The sequence below is a fragment of the Xiphias gladius genome, chromosome 13, assembly GCF_016859285.1.
Source record: "Xiphias gladius isolate SHS-SW01 ecotype Sanya breed wild chromosome 13, ASM1685928v1, whole genome shotgun sequence".
NCBI lineage: Eukaryota > Metazoa > Chordata > Actinopteri > Istiophoriformes > Xiphiidae > Xiphias > Xiphias gladius.
This window is the reverse complement of record NC_053412.1, coordinates 1,253,289-1,275,814: the sequence shown is the minus strand read 5'-3', so window position 1 is coordinate 1,275,814 and position 22,526 is coordinate 1,253,289. Positions and strand designations below refer to the sequence as shown.

Genomic DNA, 22,526 nt, shown 5'->3' with positions numbered 1-22,526 from the left:
CAGAGAAGTGAAATAGAAGATAAATAAATTAATAGATAAATAACAGATAAAAAATTAGCAAAAAGAAAAGAAAATAAAAAGCATTCTACATTAAATCTCTACAAAAGTAATTCCTTAAATGTTTTTTAAGGAATTTCAGGCTTTTAATTCCATTTACAGAAAAGAAAAAGTCCTGAATTCTTGCAGCTCTTGCTGTTCAAAGCCTCAGTTCATCATCTGAGAGACAGAGAGAGAAAAACAAAAAGGGCATTTAAAAGAATACAAGTCCCACAATCCTCTGTTCCGTTCCCCGACGTCATCCGGAGCCCGGACCCGGCGTAGCTCTGTCAGCAACGGTGTGCGTTTGGCAACAAAAGAGTGTTTTTGAAACAGTTAGAGACAATTTCTCGACGACAGTGTTATTTCTGGGAAACTTTATCACAGGTAGGTTTATCAGCGAAGTTATATCTACTAATGTAGATCTTATTTAAAGTTTGAAGTTGAAACGAAAGCTTAGTTTTTAATGTTAAAGTTAGCCGGCTAGCTTGGTGGCTAGCTAGCCGACTAGCAGCGGCTATTTGCTGCGAAACAATAACAAAGAATGAATCGCAGCGTTAGATTTAAAGCGGCAGAAGTGTGTGTAACGTTATTTAAAATTACACAGCGGCTGGAAGTAGACGTAGTGTGTAATTTCTTGAGTTAAAAAGAAGGTTTAGTCGTTTGTTCTTAATGGGTGCTGGTGTCGGTGTACAGCCTCCGTTTCAGGCAGTAGTTGGTAGCGATGACACCGCGGCTGTCGCTGTCCGTTGGAGGAAGAGGAAGAGGAATAGGAAGGAGGTGATGATGATGATTACATGCAGTTAGCTGGCTGGCTGGCTGGCTGGCGGACCGACGGACCAGAGCCCAGTCGTTGTGAGGTGTCTCTCCCTACAACCGGAGCAGGATCTGGGACGAAGAGAGCCGAGGATGCCGCGGAGAAAACAATCCAACCCCCAGCCCGTGAAATGTGAGTTTAGCTGCTTTCCTCCAGCTTTTTGAGGCTGGATCTCATGTCCCACGAGCTGCCCTTCTCTTCTCGTGCCTTAAATCACTGTCTCAGTTTAAGGAAGTGGCTCTTTGTTGCTTTTAATCCATGCAAGGCGACTTTAATATGACCTTTCTCAAGTTTATACCTCTTTTGAACTGATACTAAAATTTTACCCAGAAAACAGTCATAAAAAAAGTTGTCAAACTGGTCTAACGTATTGACATGGCAGGCTCTGTGTCTTCCTCATTATCTGTCAGAGAGGAAGACTATTGGAGTCATGTTGTCCTTTTAAGCAGATGTGTTTGTGTGTTATCTCATCCTGACTGTTCTGGCTCAAGTTGGACTCTCCACTTCCTCTCTTCCTCTTCGCAGGCCTTCACCTGACCTCCCCACGCTTCCTCCCCCCTCCTTTCCTTCCCCTCCCGTTGCTCTTCCTTTCTTTCTTTCATTGCTTCCTGTGCACCCCCACCTCACATTTATCTCTGTTTTATACTTGGATTTTTTCTCGAGTGTCTTTGCTCAGGGCTCATCTCACGGTGTTTCAGCACATCAGTGTGTTTACATCAGGGTATCTGCAGGTCTTGAAAAGTCTTGGAAAGAACCGATTTCATTTTCTTCTAAAAATGAAGCTTTTAACAGTATTAGAAAGTTTTAAATTTAATTTACAAAGATCTGAAAGCTTTTTTTTTTTTTTTTGCCTGCCATAGACAATAATATTACTTAAAAAATGTTTTTGTATGGGATTTTAGCAAACACTGGTTGAAAAATCACCAGTACCATTGATCCAGACCTCTGATGCTATGCTCAATAGGTTATTTTGCGATTAGTTAAACCTTCCATCCATTTATCAATCCTTTTTCTGCTGCTTATCCAGGTCAAATTCATGTTTAAAGATGAATTAATGCTATTATTAGAACTTATTGTTATATACTGCTGGGAGGTAGTGACAGAAATGGGATATAAATGCAAATAAGTTCATGTACTTGGTTAATAATTCTAGGCCTTATCATCCCTGGTTTTCATTGATCTCTTTCATTATTAAATGCACTCTATGGGGCACTAAAAAGGTCCATTTAAGGTCTTAAATTTAACTTGAAACCATGTTACACGCACTTAACTAACCAGGTTTTCGTTCAGCTTTCGCCAGTAAGAAAGTTTCCCGAAACGACATGTGTTGTACATGAGAATTCTGGTTTCAGTAATCAGGGTAGGTTATTTGAGAAATTTGATTTCTAAGAGCATTACAATAAACGCGCTCAAATTTCTCCCAAAGCAGAACTTGTCGGGGCACGGATGGACATTTGAGCGGTCACACAGACTGCTCAACTGGCCGGTGTTTCAATAGGAACAGCCACTATATTGACATCTGCATTTAGATCAGTCGGAGAGACGTCAGTAAACAGGGTCGGAAACTGTGGACGACAGGGGACATTTGATGAACGTGAGGTTTGTGCATTAGTACGGTCTGTGAGGAAAAACAGAAGCTCTTCCTCAGGTGACTGAGAATGTCAGTGCAGGATGTGAGCAGACAGTGTCAGCAAGAACAGTGCGTCGACAGTTACATGTAGAGGGATAATACAGTGGGGTTGCAGTGCAGTAACCCCCTCCAATGAACCCCCTTTCAACGTTACTTAGATCTTTTCCTCCTACCATCTTGATACAAAATCAGAATCCGCTGGGCCTGCTCAGCATTTTTATACAGGCCACAGAGCACGACTGGATGATAACTGCTTAGTTGTACCATGCAGTGCACCTCTTTGGAAGCATCTGCATTCATTGTGTTTCTTCACTCATTTATTCAGGTTTTAATTTCCTTGTAATTTGCCACCTGTCTTTACATTCCATTAGATGTGCATGAAAAAAGAAAGGCGTTGGACAGTGTTTTCACCTTTCTGAACATCAGCTTAATGCGGTGACTGGTCAGGTGTGTGGAGGTGTGAAAACACAGGCGTGGTTTAACTTCTCTGTCGAGCTTTTTTCCATTCGTCACAGAACTACATCTGTCAGTAATCTGAATCTTAATTTTACAAGTAGTTTACAAATAGTTTTTACGAATTGTCAAGTGCATCGTACAGCCGGCGTATTCAGACTTATACAAGCTACTTAGTGTTAATTTTAGTTCTAGTCAGACTTTGAATAAAAATCATTTGAATACAAGGATGTAATGACCTTTCCTTTAATTCCACTGCTCTGTTGTCACAGCAATACTTTCCCTGTCTGTGTCCTGCACAGGCTCACATGTAAATTGCCATTTAGGAGCCTGGGCCTCATTTCCCAGGACCATTTTAGGACTAAAATGAATGTAGCTTGCTTGAATTTTTTCTTTTTTCTTTTTTTTTCATTTTTATAACCCTTTACTTTATTTAACTGTATGAAAATGTCATGTATCATCAGTGCTGTGTTCTCGCTGTTTCTCATCCCTTCTTTCACTTCTCTTCCTTTTCCTGACTCTCAGCCTCATTCCTCACCCTCCAACTCTTCCTCCTTGGCACTTATCTCATCCTCACTGATTTCCTTTGCTCGCCTGCCTCTGTTTTTCTCCCCGTGCACTCTCTTCCTCTTCACCTCCTTTTACTCTTGTCCATCTTCTTCTTTTACCTTTTCTGAAATCTCGGTTATCACTCTGTCACTTCTGTCCTGTTTCTTTTCACTTTTTGCAATCTCAAATCACTTTCTACAGCCAAACACTAGTCACATACATTTCCAGTTTTATAAAACAGAGCTGCAACAATTAGTCGATCAAAATCAAATTAATCAGCAACTATATCGATAATGGATTAATCGTTTCAGTCATTTTTAAAGCATAAATGCTAAAAAATTATCTGGTTTTAGCTTTTCAACATTGAGAATTTGCCGGTTTTTCTTGTTGGTATATGAAAGTAAATGTTACGTCTTTAGGTGCTGGACTGCTGGATGGCCAAAACTGCAGACATCACAGTGGGCTTAGAAGTCGCACATGACATTTGTGTTTCACTATTTCTTAACATTTAATAGACTTGTCTGATAAATCGGTAATGAAAGTAATCATAAAGCTTTCTTAATCCACTGTAATTTTATCAGTAAGGCAGACACCCAGTGAAGCCCAAACCTCTTAATGCTCTCAAATGGAAATCTACTTTGTGTTTTAGTCAATATGAAAAACAGGGGCCGGGACCTTCCTGTTGAGCTTCGGGCAGCTCAGAGCTTCTCTTTCACCTTGCTCGCTGTTTTAATTTACTGCTTAGGGGGAAATGTTTGAAATTGTGTCTTGACATGTAAAATTTCTCAAGTAATCATGAGAAATGTTTGTGTGTTCAGTGGAGTCGGAGGGCGGGGCTGTGGTGTGTGAGCCGGGCTGCCTGGTTTTGGAGAGCGACTTCCTGCTGAGCGGAGAGCTGGAGTTTGGAGACTCCGAGATCATGGGGCTGGATAGAGAGGCCGGTGAGTGACATTCACACACATCGGACTGTGCATATAATAGGTGAAAAAACAAGGATAATTAGTGTCTAGTTTTTTGTCTCTGAGACATTTTGGCAGGTAAGCGCGGAGCATTTGCCCGGGTAGACCAATAGATTAGATAGTAGGTGTAATGGGGCTACTGGCTAAATGAAACTCATTCTGTCTGATTAAACGATATCATGCCACTACCAATAAAAGAAGGGATATACACCCAACACCTGACTATCAAAGTTTAGTGTATTTCAAATTTTCCTCTTGGTTATTGTGAATTAAAGCTGAATGATGCTTCAGGTAAAGGTCTTGGATATGTTGTAGGTATAAGAGAGCGCTACATGGAGAGTCGTACCAACTCTCCATGTTCAGAAACATAACGAGGAGCAAACAGTATATTTAGCCCCCAGGCTTCTGTCAAACCTGCTCTGCGAGTTTTTTAATTTCACTGCTGGTATGCAATTTCCATACGTCTACAACTGCCATACTGGACCGAATATAAGATGATATTTCTTTGTAATCACGTTTGGAAAAAGCAGGTTCATATTGTATTGGAGGAATAGACATATTGAAAACATCAGTTTTTTTTCTTTGAATGGAGAGGGGGAAAAAAGTTTACAGAGAGAGTTGGATTGCCGGTTATTTTTAGCTGTAATGTTGGTAGGCTAGCAGGTTTCTTTAAGTTAGTTCATAGTGACTCTTTGGAAAATACATTTTTTTGACAAGCAAACGACCTGAAAGCGTCTCCTGAGGTGTTCAAAGCAGAAACGCACTGGGGATCGAACCATCTGTCAAGCTGGCAAGAATTACCGGTGTCACGAGATGTCAGAATGAGGAGATCAAACGCACAACCTGAAAAATAAAACAGTCAGGGATTGCGTGCGGCTGTGAAGACACGCTTAGAGAAGCTTTGCTAATATGGAACTCATCCTCATCTTTAACTTTTGTGACAGAAAAAGTGAAGACGAAGACCACTTGGACTTTTCTCGACAGGACCAGTCTGATTAAGTGTGGTGTATCCTCAGGAAGTCTTTTTCTTCGTCTTACAATCAAAGCTGTCTTATAGTCAAGCCAGTATTGTAATTCACAAGTCAAATGTGTTGAACTTGGAGTCATGTGTTGGTAACTGGCCAGGCGTCCGCCTGTCTCTAATTCTTATTAATAACTCATTATTTATGCTAAGATGTGTTAATTTACTCAGCTAATTTTACATTTTGACATAATCCTGTGCTTTAAAAAGTGAAACATTCTGAGATTTGTGTATTTATTTCGAGGTACACCAACACCGGAAATACTACCAAAAGTACAAAAGTATTACTATTCAGATAAAAACAGTCATACACCCAAACTAACACCATTTTAAAAGTGTAGCCATGAGATAAATCAAATAGCTCAAGGGTAACAAGATCTCTAAAAAACATTAAAACATACATTAACAGTTTTCTTCCCACAAAATTGAAATAAAACTCTGTAAATAGCCTCACTGAAGAAAACTAAGCACGGCACATTTGTTGGAATAAGACTGTTAACAAATATATATTTTGTTTAGTTTTCATTAATGGAATTAACACTACCCAAGGATTACTGAAAATTTAATGAAATTAATCTCATATTTTCCATTTTTTAAATTCCATAATAGGCCAGTGTCTTCTGTGACATAAATATGAGATTTTAAATTTACTCCACACAGAATGAATCAGCCGAGCATCCGGTTAACTCTAGTTTTGTTTTTGCTTTTGTTTTGTTTTTTTCTTTACCTCTGTCCTTCTTCAGGTATGACGGTCTTCTCTCTGAGCGTGGAGGACGACACTTCAGCACCAACAGACGCCACTTTTCCAGCTTTCCTCTCCTGTAAAGGATGTGGTCAACTTCTGGGAGACACACCTCTGGGGGCAGGCTTAGACCTCGGTAACTTTTAGAACTTTTTCCTCTTTTTTTCTTTAGAAAAAGTAGAAAAGAAATCACCTCATCCTCCAAAGACACAATACACATACTCCTTTTAAGATGCCTTTTTATGGAAGCTCTTTAAATTCCTATATTAAGACACTTACACCGTAACGATTTGGGAGTTTCATTTTTCTTCTGCCTGCAGAGAGTGCAGCGATACATTTTCAGTTTCATCTCTTGGGATGTACAGATACTTTCACGTCGTCCTATGTTTCCCTGTGCGTCTTCTCCCCCAGTCATCGGTGCAAAGTTGCTAACATTTCAATTGGGAAATGTCTGGAAAACACAGATTTAAGAGTATCACTCAGTCACTCTTGGCTGTAGTGAGAGAGTTCAGCTCACAAGCTGATATTGCTTTTTCCACAGTAACATTCAGTACACGCATAAGAACTGAGGTCTACCACTCGTATCTTTAAGAAGCAATCGCCAAGTCTAAAACCAGAGTATTTAGGGGTCTCATCAGGTTTTGAGAATTTTGGTAGCTGTTGATGCACCCAAATCCTTTCACTACCATTTAAACATGTTGCTATCATTCCCACTTCCCCAAGGGACCTTTTTGAGCACCAGTGTCATCATAACTGTCATCCAACTCTCTTGCATCCATGTACTGTGCATACAATTCATTTATCCTGAAGGTTAAACATACAGTTTTCTCCTTCTGCGGTTCAACGGTATCATTCTGTGCCTTTAATGAACATGATGTTTTACACTGAGTGTAATATTCAAACCCAACAGTGTCTTTTATGGCACCTTTTTTTTATGCGACTATTGCCAATATGGAAATATTGTGGGTGTGTTGAATGAATTTTTTTACTTTTTTTTTTTTTTTCTTTTTTTTTCCTCCCCAAAAATTCAGCCTGGCATGTTTGGTATGTTTCTTTGTGGATTCACATTTAGTGTCTGACTTGCACTAATCACGCTCAGTTGCCTGACATCTTTTCTGTTCTCATATAAAATGATTTGATTTGATTTATTGTTCCAGGTGTGGGTCTGGACCTGGGGGCGGAGCTTTACTGTCTAACCTGCGAGGAAGGCCTCCAGCACGCGGCCTCCATTGACTCCTCTCAGGTGGAGGGGTCAAGCCTGTCGGACAGATCCATCAGCAGTGGCTCCGACAGGAAGAGGAGGAGCATGGGTAAGACGGGTGCTGCTGGTGATGTCCCTCCTAAACTGTACTCCTGCTCGCTGTGCACCTTCACCTCGCGTTACTCCAACCACCTGAAACGCCACATGAGGATCCACGACGGCCAGAAGCCGTACCACTGCCCCGTCTGCCCCTACGCCTCGGCCCAGCTCGTCAACCTGCAGCGCCACGCCCGCACACACACCGGAGAGAAGCCGTACCGCTGCCACCAGTGTAGCTACGCCTGCAGCTCCCTGGGCAACCTGCGGAGGCACCAGCGCATGCACACGCAGGAGAGACCACAGAGGAGGGAGAAGGAGAAAAGACGAGGGAGACGGAAAAAAACCAGTGCTGAAACCGAAGAAGGTAACAAACACACACACACCTGCAGCGTCGCACAAAGATTGAACAAACATTAAAACGTCGGTAGTGCAGGAGTAATTAAACGTCCAGAAACGGCATCAAGAAAAACACTCAAGCACGCTGAATAAATGCTCCCAAAAAAGACGGCGTGCGGCTAAGACCTCAAAATGTCACCACAAGCATCTAAGGATTATTTTCATTGATATGCCCATAACTGTTTTGTCCATAAAAATAAGAAAGTATAATGTACCAGGGTCCAAGCTGACGTCAGCTAATTCATGTTTTATCTGACCAAATGTCCAAAGCCCAAGTCTTACCATCATAAAGGACAAAGAAAAGCAGTAAATCTTCACTTTAAAGAAGCTGAAACCAGATCGTTTTTGGTTTTGCTTTGTTTTTGTTTGAAAAGTGACTGAACCACTCATTTGATTATCAAAACAGTTTGGCTGTGCATACGCTACTTAGTGGCTACTTTGTGGCTTTAAATGAACAGTAGTAAGATGAAACCCTCTTTTGTGGTCCTTAATATTTAAACGTGGTACTGAATTTGTTTTTCCCAAGGCTGTTTTTTAAAAGGTTGTTTTTAATCACATTTATTAGCATTAATATTATGTTACAATATCTGTGTAGAGTTCTTTTTAAAAATCTCATTGACCACTGATTGTAGTTAAAGATGTACTTTAGTATTGCACTTGAGTAAAGTTGGGGGACTCACAAGAGACAGATTAAATAAAGAAGTGTTAAAATTGAAGCTATAATTGAAGAATATCTCCAGAAACGCTGGACACATACACATACATTTCTGATCATCCAACTGGATAGAAGCTATTGTTAGAACCTTTCTTTCCGGTAAATGCCCACATCTTTCAGAACTTGGGGTTTCTTTGCACGCAACACTTGTCAGAAATATCACACACCCAAAGTGGAGGTTGCTTTGCATGTAAAGGTTTTTGAAAAGACAGAGATGACGACAAGATCCACGAATGTAGGTAAAGAGAGTAAAACTTAAAATGTCTATGGTGGAGACAGTGTAGAGCTTTGGTAAGTGAATAGAATAAATTCTTGGTTTATGATCTAGCGGAAAAGAAACATCAGGGTTTTTTTTTTTTTTGGTTTTTTTTTGATTTTTTTTTAATCTAAGGGGGAAATTTTAATTTTAGAAGCAGTGAGCAGAGCAGAAAAGAGGAAGCAGCAAGGCGAAACTGAAAGACTTCAAAAAATGAGGAAGAGAAGTTGTCTGGTTGACTGCTTATCAACCTGAAACAAAACTCCACTGAGCTGAGCTGCAGCAGGAGGGACATTTTTAGAAGAAAAGTTTTGCATTTCAGCTAAAACTCATCCAGAATAACTTTAATACGGAATGAAACGTTAAAACAAGCTTGTATTCGCGAACAAGGCGTCAGTAATAAAGTCAAGGGTCAGAGGGAGTAAGAAACAAAAGGGATTTTTTTTTTTAGTAATGAGTTTATAAGAAGAAGTAAAAGGAGGAAGTTTGAGATTTAGATGGCTCATAAGTCTCTCATAAAAAGTAAAAACTGCAGTGCATCATTTTTAGGACTGTTCTTGGAGGGTTTTTTTGTTTTTTTTTGTTTTTAAATTCTTTTCATGGTTAATTGAAGGAGTTAGATCAAACCAGACTCTGTTGATTTTTCTCTGTAAAAATAAAAATAAAAACTGATATAAATAAAGCTCCTCTAAAATGCTTTTTTTTCTCCCTCTGTCGTCTTCATGCAGTAGTGTCAGACCTGACCCTGCGAGTGTCCCAGGACTCGGACTACCTCCAGACGTTCGGAGGCCTCGGCTCTCCCTCCGCCCCGCTCCCCGTCCTCCTCTTCCCTCTGTGCTGCCGGGTGTGTGGCCTCACCCTGGAGGAGGCCGACCTGGAGGGGGACAAGGCCGAGGGGGAGGGGGAGGGCGATGGAGGACAGGTACGTTTAGTAATCCTTAGAATTGGGGTTTACAGATGCCTTTTTGTTTTTCCTCTTAAAACATATAAATCATTGTGAGGGTTCCTTCACTTACAGAAACATCATTTCCTCATCTGAATTTGAAAAAGTATGTTGTGCAATGTTGGGTTTGTTTCCCTAGCAACAACAAATAGCGACTGTCCACCACATACTTCCATATCTACACACTGGTCATTCCAAAGTTACACAGTCATCAGCTTTACAGTTTTACAGTTTAGTCCATTTAACTCAGTGTTGCTGGAAACAGTCATATTCAAGTTTAGTCTCGTGAGTGCTTCTCTTGAAAAAAAATATAATTACAAAACAATGGAATGTGCTTTGCAAATATCAAAGTAAGATAAAAAATAAAATTACAAATAAAGAGGGCAGCTTTCAAACGCAGTGCCGTGGCTACTAATCTTTTTACTTTTCTCTGGACAGGTTGCCCCTGTGGTATATTATTATATTTGACGCTGTTTTTAGATTCTCAACACTAATACTTGAGGTGGAGCTGGTTTTAACTACTCTGTATCCAGTCAGATAGTTTAGTCCGGTGGTTCCCAACCTAGGGGTCGAGTACAGTTACCTAAAGGTCTCACTTAAGTACAGTACTTGAGTAAATGTACTTAGTCACTGTCCCTCACTGGAAACAAGAATGTGAAAAGTGAAGGGGACATGTCCCCTCCGTCCTCAGCAGAAGTGACATCTATACTCGGTCTTAATGTTTTTCCAGGTGTGTCGCCGTTGCTCGTTGGACCTGCTGTCTAAAGATGGATCCGGGCCTCCCTGCAGCCCGGCCGTGTCTCGGGGATCCCGTCGGGGTCAACGAGGCACCAAGCTGTACCGCTGCCCTCACTGCCCCTTCCTGTCCCACTACCCCAACCACCTGGCCCGCCACGCCCACACCCACTCCGAGGAGAAACCCCACCGCTGCCCACACTGCCCCTACACCTCCTCGCACCTTGACAACCTCAAACGCCACCTGCGCGTGCACACGGGCGAGAAGCCTTACCAGTGCCCGTCGTGCAGCTACGCCTGCGGGAACCTGGCCAACCTGCGGCGACACGAACGCATCCACTCGGGCGCCAAGCCGTTCCACTGTGGCGTCTGCGGCTACTCCTGCAACCAGAGCATGAACCTGAAGAGGCACATGCTGCGGCACACGGGCGAGAAGCCGTACGCCTGCGCCGAGTGCAGCTACACCACGGGCCACTGGGACAACTACAAACGCCACCAGAGGAAGCATGGGCACAACACGGATAGCTGGGACAAACACACACCCATCAATGGCCTCAGCTGGGGCAAAGACACTCAGGAGAGCCAGAGTCAGGGACAGGAACACAGTTAGAGACGTGTGTTTGTGTGTGTGCGTCTGTGTGTCTGTGAAATATGTATCAGGGTTCCTTTAGCACAGAAATGAGAAAAGTATTTGGATAATCTGCTTTAGTGCTGAGACACTTACTCAAATAATCAATAATTTGATCAACAAAAGTTGCAGAAAAATATTTTCATAACTGAAGGATCTTTTATCAGCAAGATTCTCTGGTTGCAGCTTCTTTCGGTGCGAATATTTGTGGCTTTTCTCTGTTTTATATCATTTTAAACTGAATATCTTTGGGTTTTATGCTGTTTACCGGACAAAACAAGACGTGAAGATTTCCCCTGAAGTTCTGGGAGCTTGTCGTGGACTATTTCCTGATATTTTACTGACCAAAACATTTAATCAAATAACTGTAAAAATAATCGTCAGATTAATCCAGTGGTTCCCGAGCAGGGAGTGAGACACCCCCTAAGGCACTGAAAGATAAAATCTGGGGGGTTGCCCGACAGGAGACCATTAAAATACGTTTCTGCTGTACAAAATGATAGAGATGATTTTTTTTTTTTTTTTTTTTTTAACGAACTGCTGGATAATTTCACTTCTTCAACCCTCAAAAAATGATTCAGATAAAACTCTATGGCATGGCCTGGTCCGACCTCATAGAGAGATGCAACCAGTGACGATGTGCCCCAAGTAGACATTGCTTGAGTTTAAGGGTTAAAGGATTCACTGGATGAATTGATAATCAGAATAATCATTAAATGCTGTCCTAATCTGCTTTTCCAAGAAAACATTTCGAAGTTGGAATTTGTTTCTGTAATTTAACCACTTTAGCAAAAACTATGTTTCCATCACTTTAAAACGCTGCAATTTGTATAAATACTCAGATATTCAGATTAATTATTGATCTAAATGGTTGCATCTCATTTTCAGTGTCAGTTAACAATGAAAAGTCCAAGTTGACGTTTTTGCATATTACGTCTGACCAACAGACCGAAACCCAAAGATATTCAGTTTACATTGATATGAAACTGAAAAGCAGCAAACGCTCACGCTGGAGAAACCAGAGAATGATTTAGCCTGTTTCCAGCGCAGCAGCTGTTCTGGGAACTCTGGAACCTTAGCTGGTTTTTGATTAGCAGAACCAGGGTTCTCATTTAGTTCCTGGCCCCAAAAAAGCCCGTGCTCCGTGTGTAGTGCTTCCCAATGACCCAGGATCTACCGGGATGGAGTCCGGGCCTCTGAATGTCACTGGGTGATCAAACAAAATCTTGCAGCTGCTCCAACTTGTGTACCACTTAATTCACAGAGTAAAGAAAACACTGGATTACTCCAGTCTCGGTATTAAGGCGACAGGCGGACATTTCTCGTGACATTTAGACATTTAAAAACAAAATAACGCGTAGGTCGACTTCCGGACAAGTCCAAAAGAAGAAATCATGTTATTTAGAGACAGGAGCTCTGGAGTCTTCAGTCTCCTTTTCATTTATTCATAACATCCATCAATGTTCTACCACAGTCAAGGCAGAGAACGACACCATGACTCTGTGACGATGTTTACTCTCGTGTGAGGATTATTTCTCAAACACCACCAGCGTATTTTAATCCATCACCCGTCTGTCTTGCTTTGTCTTCATGTCTCTCAAACTCAAACAGTAAAGCTTAAAAGGAACTTGAAGTTCCTGAGTTTAGTCCCCGTGAGTCCTCCAGCACTGTTTGGTTGAAATACGGCTTAAATAATTGAATTTACTGTTGATCAGTTCTTTGACTAATCGTTGCAGCACTAATCAGGATGAGCAGTGTGTGGTTTGGTGTTTATATTGTTATGTAACCACCATACCTGCGTTTATTTTTAAATTCTATTTCATAATGAAAGGGAATGAGATCATGTGGAAAATCGAAGTGAGAAATTGTAGCGCCCCTGATACATATACATACATTTGTGTGTGTGTGTGTGTTTTGTCTGTGTTGTCTGTGTATGTTGTGTATACACTGGTGAACCTCTAGCTCAAGTTGGAGCTAAACTCAGGTGCCTTTGACAGACTAAACGACTGTATGCTGCACTGACTTTATAAAGGGGCATTGGTGTGTGTGTGTGTGTCTGAGTGTGCGCGTGTGTGTGTGAGAGAGAGTGAGATGTGGGTGTGTGTGTGTGCTGCATGCACACTTTCTTCAGCAAATGCAGTCCTCAGAATCTGGGTCTGAATCTCACGAATTGAAATGTTTATTTTTTTCAAGACAGAAAATCTATATTTTGTTAATGTGGGTGGATTTGTGGACTTTTCACAGCAGCAGGGTGGATCATCATCTCACAAGCTTGAAGTGGGTTTAATTAAGAGGTCTGCTAGGGTTCTTTTATTTTTCTGTTTGCTTGATTATTTTTTTATCCTGGACTCCCTCAGTTTTTCAGCGGGGTTCCTGAGCAGCCTTAGCTTCGTCCCAGACCTCCGAGTCGCCGCTCACGTGTCTGGTATTTTTTTCAGTGACGTCCCCAGTGGGATGTTTGCAGCTGGACAGGCTGTTCTAAGTCAAGAAGTAACGACCCTCAAACTGGCATGTTTCTTCTGCGCCAACGGGACAGATACGTCACTCACAGCCGATTATCTAGGGCAAAATAACCCCCCCCCCCCCCCCCAAAAAAAAAAGACCAAAAAACCCCCCCTCCCAACAAGAAACTGAACACGAACGTGGTCTCGGACTGATGAAGAGATGATAGGACAATGCGCTCTGAGTGGCTGCCTCCTGTTGTATCAGAGGGCGTAGATAGATAAAGAGAAATCCAGGTGTCCGCCATTGTCGTAAGGAAGACGTTGTAGTATGGGCACTATTAGGGGGGAATCTGAGATTTTGAGACTTACTGCTAAATACTAAAAAAGCTTTGAGAAACAAGATGTAAAATCAAATGAGGAAAAGTCAGGGTTTCACACGTAAAACGCAGTAAATGGAAAATGTACTGTCCATTGATGTCAACGGGTCTTTCCAGCGGCCTACATATTGGATGTGGGATGTGGAGGGTCTGAGGTTTCTCCGGTAATTGGTCGCGATTGTCCTGGATTTTCAGACATGTGACACGACCTGGTTTCCCTTCAAAGTACGACTTTTCTTTTCCTCAGATTGTTCTCGGTGTTACGCGTTTATATTGACACGCAAAGTCTCAAGGTTCTCTTCTCTCGACCGTGGCCCCGATACTTCGTTGTGCGTGACGCTTCATTCGTTTGAACGTTTCTGGAAAAGGTCCCGACTCTTGAGTACAGCTAAATCGGTCCTCGCTGCGCCGCATCGAGTCAACGCGGCTCCGAAGCCAAATGCAGCCAAACGTCCATCCAGTCGTTTGGCTCTGAGCAACACTGCAGTCGGAAATGTGATTTTTATTATTTTATTTTATTTATTTTTATCATTTCAAACCGGGAATGCACAGGAGCCCTGCTGTTGGTCTGAGTTAGACTGGTAGGGGCTGGCTCCAGTGCCTCCTGTCCGACTCTTTACGCGCGCCGACGCCGTCATTTAGGCGGAATTTCACCGCCGTCGTTACCTGCTTGGGCCTCACTGTGTCAAAGCATGTTAGCGCCCCGTCCTCAGCTCCAGACAGCGAGAGACCTGGTATTTATTTCCAGTGTGTTTTTCTAATTTTCCGGGCTCCAGCATCGGGCCCTGGAGCCGACCTGAGTCCCGCCGAGCTGCCCGTCCCCTCGCGTGTTTTAATAAGCTATCAACTCAAGTCCCGGCTCCGTGGGCAGCTCTGCCTCATTTAAAATCCAGTCTAAGTGAGAAAGCTGTGAATTCATCAGACTGAGCAGAGGTCTCGAGGAGAGAGACGGCGGAACAGACGGAGCTGGCTGAAGCGAACATTTCCAAGCCAGGCTTTTGACTAACGAGCTGGCTTTCCGATTTTTTATTTTTTTTGGCACTTTTGTGATCATTTTCAGCAAAACAACATGAAAGACGAAGCGCAGTCCTCCAGGAATTGTCTCATCAAAGTCTGTGCGCTTATATATCCATACATTTTTACCTTTTTTTTGGATTGAACAAATAAGATGTAATGTGTTAATTAGTGATCTTTAGAGTTGGGAATGTTGAATTGTTGCTTTAATCCTTACGCTGATGTATTTCTGTGATAATCCGGTGGGTTTTCAAAGGGTTTAAAGAAGGAGAATTGTTTTTAAGAAAGAGCATTTAATCCTTCTGTTTATCCAAAAAGCTTAAAATTGACCAAATTTGGAGACAAGGACGTGCATTTTACCGACAGCAATCACATGTTACCAATAAACACGAGGAAAAATCTGATGCGTTGCGTGGAGATCAGTAATTCCAAAAACATCCTGCCGTTTTCCGAAATTCTGCCTTCAGCTGCAGCTAGCAGCCACTGTCATTGTTGATCAGTCTGTTGATTGTTTTCTCCGTTAACCGTCTCATCTATAAAAGGCCAGAACTTGGTGAAAATGCCTGTCACGGATGTCTTCTTGTTGTCTTTTTTTACTGTCCAGACCAATAATGAAAGACAGAGGGGGACCAAAGCAACGTTTACTGTCACATGAGACAAAGAAAAGCAGCAGATCCCTCGCAGTTTAGAGGGAAAGGGGTCGTTTCAGTTCTGTATGAATGTATTAAGTCAAACTCCGGAGCTTATTGATGTGGGAAAACCAGAGAGCTCCATTTACCGTCCGTTTGCTTTCCAGAGCCTTTAGCTGCTCTCCACGGTCTTCACCGGAGCTCAGAGTCTCGCTCAGTGGACGTGGAGCGGATCTGACAACCGAGCTCTGGGGGGGTTTCGTCCACGGCGCTTCGGCAGCCTCTCGTCTGATCCGGGGCAGCCCGGCAGAGTCCGTCCGCCGAGGAAGACCACGTGACGCAGTATGAGTGAAAGCTCCAGAACTGGCAACCGTGTGGCCCTTGAGTCGGGCTTGTTTTAGCAGATGCTGTCTTCTCGAAAACTTTAACTGTCCCAAAACTGGTGGTCAATTCTGAGTTTTTCTTTTTTCCTGAGAATCAATACAAAATGCAGAAAGTAGAGAGTTTAGAGTTTTTTTTCTTTGTTCATGTTTTGAAAGTCTCGGGAAGAAAGAGAAAAGCTGGACACTCTTTTCTCTGGTGCAACAGTCTTATGTTGAATCCTACACATCGATATTTCAGCCCGTCTGTATTTTAATTTTCTTTCTTTCTTTTTTCAGGCAGCACTTGAAATCACCACAGTTCTTGGCGGAGATTTCAGAAAACTCCGCGCTGAGCTCTGAGGAAATGTTCAGAAGGTAAATTACGGCAACAACGGCGCGAACGCCACTTCCACGTTTACCCAAATACCGTCCGCTCAGGTCGGACACGTAAAGACCAAGGCAGCATCTTTGCAGGTTTCATCTCGTGAATGACAAATCACGGCCATCGCTGTCAGTTGGCCGGACATTAATGGAGGTCAACGGATGCCTGTAATGTCAAAGTGATTTGTGGTCATTGGGCTTAAAAAAAAGAAAAATCCCAAACCCCTGGAATGATTCTTGTGGGGTGTTTTAACCGGCTGCTGGTCCCCTGAAGCCACTTCCTCTTTCGCGCTCTCTGTTTAGGAAACACCTGCTTCACACACACACACACACACACACACACACACACACACACACACACACAGTGGTGGAGGGACGAGCACGCCGGGGGACCCGCGACGCTCCACGATTAAACATCCTACGCTCAACCTGCAGGAATGTCCCTCAGACGTCGCCTCGTCCCACGCAGACACGCGTGAAGTGAGGGCGAGACGCACCACGACACGAAATACCACAGAAAATCAAACGAGTGCCGGTGAAGCGTGAGAGCCACAGAGGGAGATGGGAGCGAGCTCAGTCGACTGTGACCGGGACAGACCGGTCTCATCGCTGCAGCCTGTATGTAAAGCAGGTGGACTCCCACCGTGTGTGAGAGGTGTGTGTGTGTGTGTGTGTGTGTGGTGGATTTCATTTTCAGAAGCGACTGAAGAGAGAGCCGCAGTAAATACCTTAACCCATGGGCCTGGTGAGTACGACGAAGATCCTGGTGTTACTTTATAGTTTATTTGGATTTTAAATTTATTTATTCGACCCTGAAACCTGGTAAATGTCAGTTGTTGTTGGCAACGAGTTTTTTTTTTTTAAGCTCTTAAGTTCATCAGAAAGAAGCAATTCAGACACTTGTCTTCTGGGAGGGGGCGTGAGGTTTTACTGACTAACGTTTTGATTGGAAACGAGACTAAGGTGCTGGACTCACGGTCCGAAGGAGGCTTTTAAAAGTTAGAGCACTGGGACTCCCTGCGCCCTCTTCAGTCCTCCACAGGACCCACATCTGGCTGAGCAGGGTCCGTTACGTGCGTTCGCGTTGTGCAGAACAATAGGAACTATCAGGACCGGTTGCCGAAAACGTTGTGGGACATACTCGGAGTTTTCCTGAAACCCTGCTGCGTCCACTCATCTCAGGTTTCGGTGTTTGATGAAATCGGTTAACTTTCCCCCCAAAAGCAGAGAAATCTACTCGTGCCGGCCGCTTGGCTCCGTGTCGGTCCCCGAGGATGACTCCGCCGGTTCTGAACCCAGCCTCGCAGAGACGGTGTCGTGGCTGTGGACTCGACCTGTCTGCGACGTCGTTAAAACGCACCTCGGCCTTCTGTTCAGAGCAAGGGACAGGTCGGCTGATCCGTTTCTGTGGATACAGGCGGGTCTTGCTGTTGTGGTTTTGGCCCCGGTGTCTTTCTTTAGATGTTCAACGGGATTCTTGGCGGATTTATGTGTTTTTAAACTCGTGAAGGTGAATTCACTGACTCAGAATGTTCCAAAATAACGGTAGAGCGCATGAAACAGAATGAGCTCGTCACCTTGTGGCTTCCCACCTTAATCACTTGGGTTTTAGTTGTGGTTAACCCCCCTCCCCCCAAGGACCGGAACGACGTGGGGTTTTAGCAGCTCGTTACATTTGGGTTTTAAAAAAAAAAAAAAAAAAAAGAATCCCAGTCAGACATCCGCTATCGATTTCTGATCAATGCGTAGCGGACCAGATGTCTCCGACGTCGTCTCTGACCGCATGATGGTCACCCTCTGTCTGCCGCTTCCCCAGAAACATTCCCTGCCCAAGCTGTTCCCGGGGGACATCGTGGAGTATCCCAGGAACAAGTACTTTTCCCATTTCGCGGTGTACTACGGAGAGAAGGACGGCGTCCCCTACGTGGCTCACCTGACATGTCGAGGTAGGTGTGGACGTCCCGCCGCGGGCCGCGCTGACGACAGCGACGGCAGGTTTCTCATTTCAACCAAGACCGCGGAGGAGAAAAGAGAAAAGTGGCTAATGCAGTAAAAACCGTACATGTGTTTCAACTTATGTTGTAGAAATAAACGTCCGTGTCTTGAGACAGCGAACGCTTTGAGCCAAGTTGCTGCACAAGGATCAAGGAAAATCAAACTTCACTCTAGAAAATGGTCGAATGTTACAGTTTGATTTTTCTTGGTTCCTTATTTTTTCTTATTTCAAGATACAGACTTTTTTCATGTATATTAAAAACAATGAGTGAAACAAGTCGATTTCTTCTGGTAAAAGGTGCAAATGTTCTTTCCTGCACCGACAGATATTTCCCTCCTCCTCCTACCAACAAACCTGAGTCTTCCAGCTCTTCCTCTCACCATAGCCGCGATTCACAAACACCTGTGTGTGCGTGTGCGTGTGTGTGTGTGTGTTTCTTCGTCAGATTCAGACGCCAAGCTGCCGCTCTTTGGCCGAGCTCTGAGGTCAGAGGTCAAACTGGACCCGCTGGAGCTGCTGGGAGACAAATACAAGGTAACGCAGGCGCGGTCTTAACATTCAAACCATAACGAGAGCGCAGCCTTCGTGTGCGTGACGGTCCTGCCTGTGACAGGTCAGCAACATGCTGGACGACTCGTTCCCGGCCAGAGACTTCCAGGCCGTGGTGAAGCCGGCCATCGACGACATGATGGGCCGCGAGGTGACCTTCGACATCCTGTTTCACAACAGCGAGCACCAGGCCACGCTCTTCAGATACGGCGTCAAGAAGTCTGAGCAGGTGGGTGGGGGCCGGGGCGGGCTAGCCTCTGGCAGGGAGGCTGTGTGTAGGCCGGCGTGCGGAGACCACCACCTCACTGGTCGGCGCCTATGCTTGTGTCTGTCTGTCAGAGACTGGACCGGTCGTTTAATTCCCGTCTCGGGGTAAAGCGGCTCCGGAGGGAAACATGGGCGAGTTGAACTGACCCCATGAGATTATCCACGGGTGAGAGCAGACGACGGCCACACGTTTTAGCCCGTTTCCCACTGCCCAGGGCTTCCTGGTTGCTTTCCATCCGTCTCTGTAGAGGTGTGAAAACCGAGGCGTGTGATCCGGCACGATGAACGTCCGGTCTGCTGCTTGACTTTCATGCCACCGAGAAGTGAGTGGAAGCCAAACGGCCGCGGGGGCACAAGTCCATAATAACAATAACAATAACAATAACAATAATAATAATAATACATCATCATCATCATCATCATCTGTTTACTCCGCAGTGAAATGTTTTGTCCCGAGGTAGCCGCGGATTTTCAGACACACTGGTCTGGTCCCTCGGGTCCTGAACATAACAGGTCCAGAAACGATGCTCTCGGCTACTGAAGAGACGTTTCTCCGGTGTTTTGGTCGGACACTGCTCCTCCTCCGCGTTTCTACCTGGTCTAGCGATGCAGAAACAGACGTTTTAGGGCAGAGAGTCCGGGGCATCCGGGAGGAGACCGGTAGAGCGTCTCAGGGCTTCGGTGTAGTAACGAGAAACCCTATGTCTGTGCTCGCAGCCTCCAAAAATGCTGCAGACATCATTGTTTTTAATCTGGATCTGTAACAGCTGATCTCTGGTGTGTGTGTGTGTGTGTGTGTGTGTGTGTGTGTGTGTGTGTGTGTGTGTGTGTGTGTTACAGATAGAGACAATTTACAAATTCATCATGCCGACCTGGAAGAAGCTGTTTGAGAACAAGAAACTGTGAGAACCGGTTTTATGCTCAGTTCTCATCGCCACCAACCGGACGGCGGCGTTGTTCCCCCGCGCAAATGGAAGATTGTTGAGGCTGAAGTCATGATGTTGCTACTGTGAGGTTGTGATTTAGACCAGAAAACAGGACGAATTTGTCCGTTTATGAGAAATGTTGACTGCGTGGATTAGATGAACCTTCACGCGCACAACTTCATTCTCTAAACATCCCCGCTTTTCTCTTACGATACTTAGATCTCGTTCCCAGAATCCCCGAGTCCCAGAACCCACTTGGTCTTACATTTGTCTTGATCATTAGTAGTAACATTCATTACAGAGCGTCTGTGTTGTGAGTTGTTGTAACATAAAATAGAACGAACTGCTTAAATCCTTCTCGATTGCTTTCAAACCTTTTCTTGATATTAACTGAACATCCGGGGTTTTTTTTTCTAAATATAAAACTTAATTTAGAGACAAGAAACTGAAATGTTTGAATGTGGGGTTGACGCAGTGGAGTACCGGTGCCACTGGTACGGAAGGAAATCAAATATATTGAGAACAAGTCACATTATTAACGTGAAAAAGTCGGAATACTCTGAGATAAAGTCCCAATTTACCAGACGAGTCACTGAAGTTGTCATTTTAAGAAAGATGTTCCAAATATTCGAAGATGATTCTATTATTGTGAGATTTTCTACCTATTACTTTAGACCCTTTATCATAAAGCTGCGACCTGCCTCCGGATTTTTTTTTTCTCAAAATATTATTATTCTACCTTTTTCTCGGGAAATCTCCAGTTTTCACTGATTACTTTATATATTAAAAGCTTCAGCCCAAATTCCCAGACAATCTCTGCCATCAGGACCGAGGCTTAGCACCAGGGACATTCCAGCGTCTGTTCATCCGGCTTGAAAACGTCTCTAAAAATCCGAAGATAATCTTGTGTAACGCTTTATTTTAATGGGTCATAATTTCATTGACAACTCTCTAGAAAGTTTCCTGGAAGAATCTGTGCAATTTAGATTTCAGGTAAAATGACTTCTCCCTTTAAAACCGAAGCAAATATTCCTTCGTTCTTTCATATATGTTGAATTGTTTGCTGCAGTAGCAGTGAAGTGGAATTAATTCATTGGAAATGTACTATTTGAATTGTTTTTTTGTGCTGAAACGCACCTGGTTTCATGAATAAAGTATCTTTTTTTTCTTGGTTTAAGAGTCGCACACTTATTTCTAGAAAATTCCTTACACAAGTTGATTTCCATAGAAAACAGGATGAAACAATCCAGTTAAACCAGATTTCGCATCGTCTAACCGGATGTTATTACTATCATTGTTATAATCACGACACGTTGGAGGCTTTAAGATTTTATTGCAGTGAAAAATATCATTTGATCATATAAAGTAGTTAAAATGAACAGTTGCAGAACTTTTACTGGGGATAGAGTATTCTTACAATGAGATGCTGATAGTTTTATGTGTACCTCGTTGTTTCTGACATGCAGCACTGAATGATGGACTTTTATTGTGAAATTCTTTACTGTGATCAAGTGCTCTCTGGCGCTGCAGGATTCTCTGCCTCCTTTTCTTTAAGTTCCATTCATTGTTTTCACTCCACCCCACTTTTTCTTTCCCTCCTTTCCCTTCCTTCCATTCTTTCTCCTCCTCCCCTTCCCTTCACTCCTCCTTCCTTCCCTCCTTCCTTCCCTCCTCCCCTTCCTTCGCTCCTTTCTCCCCTTCCCTCCTGCTTCCTTCTCTCTTTTCTTCCCTCCTCCTTCCTTCGCCCCCCCCCCCCCCCCTCACAGTTTGGGAGCCACAGTGACACCTCCCGCCTTCTTATGCGTTTCTTTAAGCCACGCTATCAGGATGTTGTTCGTCTCCGCTGGCCTTTCCGTCTGAGTCCAGTGTCCACAGTCCTCGATGTGTCCCCTGCTCAGGTTCGGGATCTGAAAATCAGTAAACGACAGATGTCAGATTCTCCTCCAATAATCAATAATCACACCCTGTCTGCAGTTTGTCATGCTGCTGTTTTTTCCCCTCACCAAATCCTCCATTCCTTTGGAGAAGGCCGGCAGCAGCACGGGGTCCTTACCTGCCGTCACCATCAGCGCCGGCATCAGCAGCTGACAAAGACAAAGACAGTTTTCGCACAAAAAGCAAACGTGGGTTTCTGCGTTTTAAGAAAGAGCCGGTTTCACTTTTCTAAATTGAGGTGAATAATATTGACAATACAGCGACCTGGCGGTAAATCTGCTGCGCGGGAAAACCCTCAATCGGAGGCTTCTACTCTCGACCGAACAACGTGAGCCACGCGAACGCCCCAGAAACTCAACACCTTTTTTTTGTCCCCGACGAGTCTCTTTTCAAAGCTTTTTTCCAGGTCCTCCGGGGAACGGCTGTCATTTCCCGGGACCTTTTCTCTGAGTGGGAACGTGCAGAA

General features: G+C 43.8%; 3 protein-coding genes across 4 annotated transcripts in view; 2 read left to right on the top strand and 1 right to left on the bottom strand.

Annotated features, from left to right (window-relative positions):
* The first annotated feature begins 295 nt into the window (after nt 1-295).
* On the top strand, nt 296-15,584 carry LOC120798235 (zinc finger protein 513). Its single transcript, XM_040142382.1, has 7 exons — nt 296-423; nt 733-985; nt 4,304-4,426; nt 6,209-6,343; nt 7,365-7,871; nt 9,603-9,796; nt 10,548-15,584. The coding sequence occupies exons 2-7, from the start codon at nt 946-948 to the stop codon at nt 11,160-11,162; spliced, it is 1,614 nt and encodes a 537-aa protein (XP_039998316.1). The 5' UTR covers nt 296-423; nt 733-945; the 3' UTR covers nt 11,163-15,584.
* Nucleotides 15,585-16,713: 1,129 nt separating this feature from the next.
* Nucleotides 16,714-21,265, top strand: plaat1l (phospholipase A and acyltransferase 1-like). Of its 2 annotated transcripts, XM_040141750.1 has the most exons (5): nt 16,714-17,132; nt 18,204-18,333; nt 18,829-18,917; nt 18,997-19,161; nt 20,040-21,265. In XM_040141750.1, exons 1-5 carry the CDS (start codon nt 17,124-17,126, stop codon nt 20,103-20,105), a joined length of 459 nt encoding a protein of 152 aa, XP_039997684.1. In that variant the 5' UTR covers nt 16,714-17,123; the 3' UTR covers nt 20,106-21,265. The 2 variants fall into 2 exon arrangements, with proteins under 2 accessions (XP_039997684.1, XP_039997682.1); XM_040141748.1 differs by lacking the exon at nt 16,714-17,132 and having other exon boundaries at nt 18,104-18,333.
* A 610-nt stretch (nt 21,266-21,875) lies between these two features.
* Nucleotides 21,876-22,526, bottom strand: part of ephx2 (epoxide hydrolase 2, cytoplasmic) — an 8,010-nt gene continuing 7,359 nt past the window's right edge. Inside the window, exons 15-16 of the mRNA XM_040142612.1 lie at nt 22,129-22,209; nt 21,876-22,032 (exon numbers count right to left, since the gene is read on the bottom strand). Of these exons, the coding sequence (XP_039998546.1) occupies nt 21,886-22,032; nt 22,129-22,209 (228 nt within the window). The 3' untranslated portion in view covers nt 21,876-21,885. The remainder of the gene's footprint in view (nt 22,033-22,128; nt 22,210-22,526) is intronic.

Coding starts and splice junctions, on each gene's coding strand:
- LOC120798235 (XM_040142382.1), top strand. CDS start 946: ATGCCGCGGAGAAAACAATCCAACCCCCAGCCCGTGAAAT. Junction 6,344..7,364: donor GGGGGCAGGCTTAGACCTCG/GTAACTTTTAGA, acceptor TTATTGTTCCAG/GTGTGGGTCTGGACCTGGGG. Junction 7,872..9,602: donor CAGTGCTGAAACCGAAGAAG/GTAACAAACACA, acceptor GTCTTCATGCAG/TAGTGTCAGACCTGACCCTG.
- plaat1l (XM_040141748.1), top strand. CDS start 18,129: ATGCGTAGCGGACCAGATGTCTCCGACGTCGTCTCTGACCGCATGATG. Junction 18,334..18,828: donor GGCTCACCTGACATGTCGAG/GTAGGTGTGGAC, acceptor TTTCTTCGTCAG/ATTCAGACGCCAAGCTGCCG. Junction 19,162..20,039: donor GCGTCAAGAAGTCTGAGCAG/GTGGGTGGGGGC, acceptor TGTGTGTTACAG/ATAGAGACAATTTACAAATT.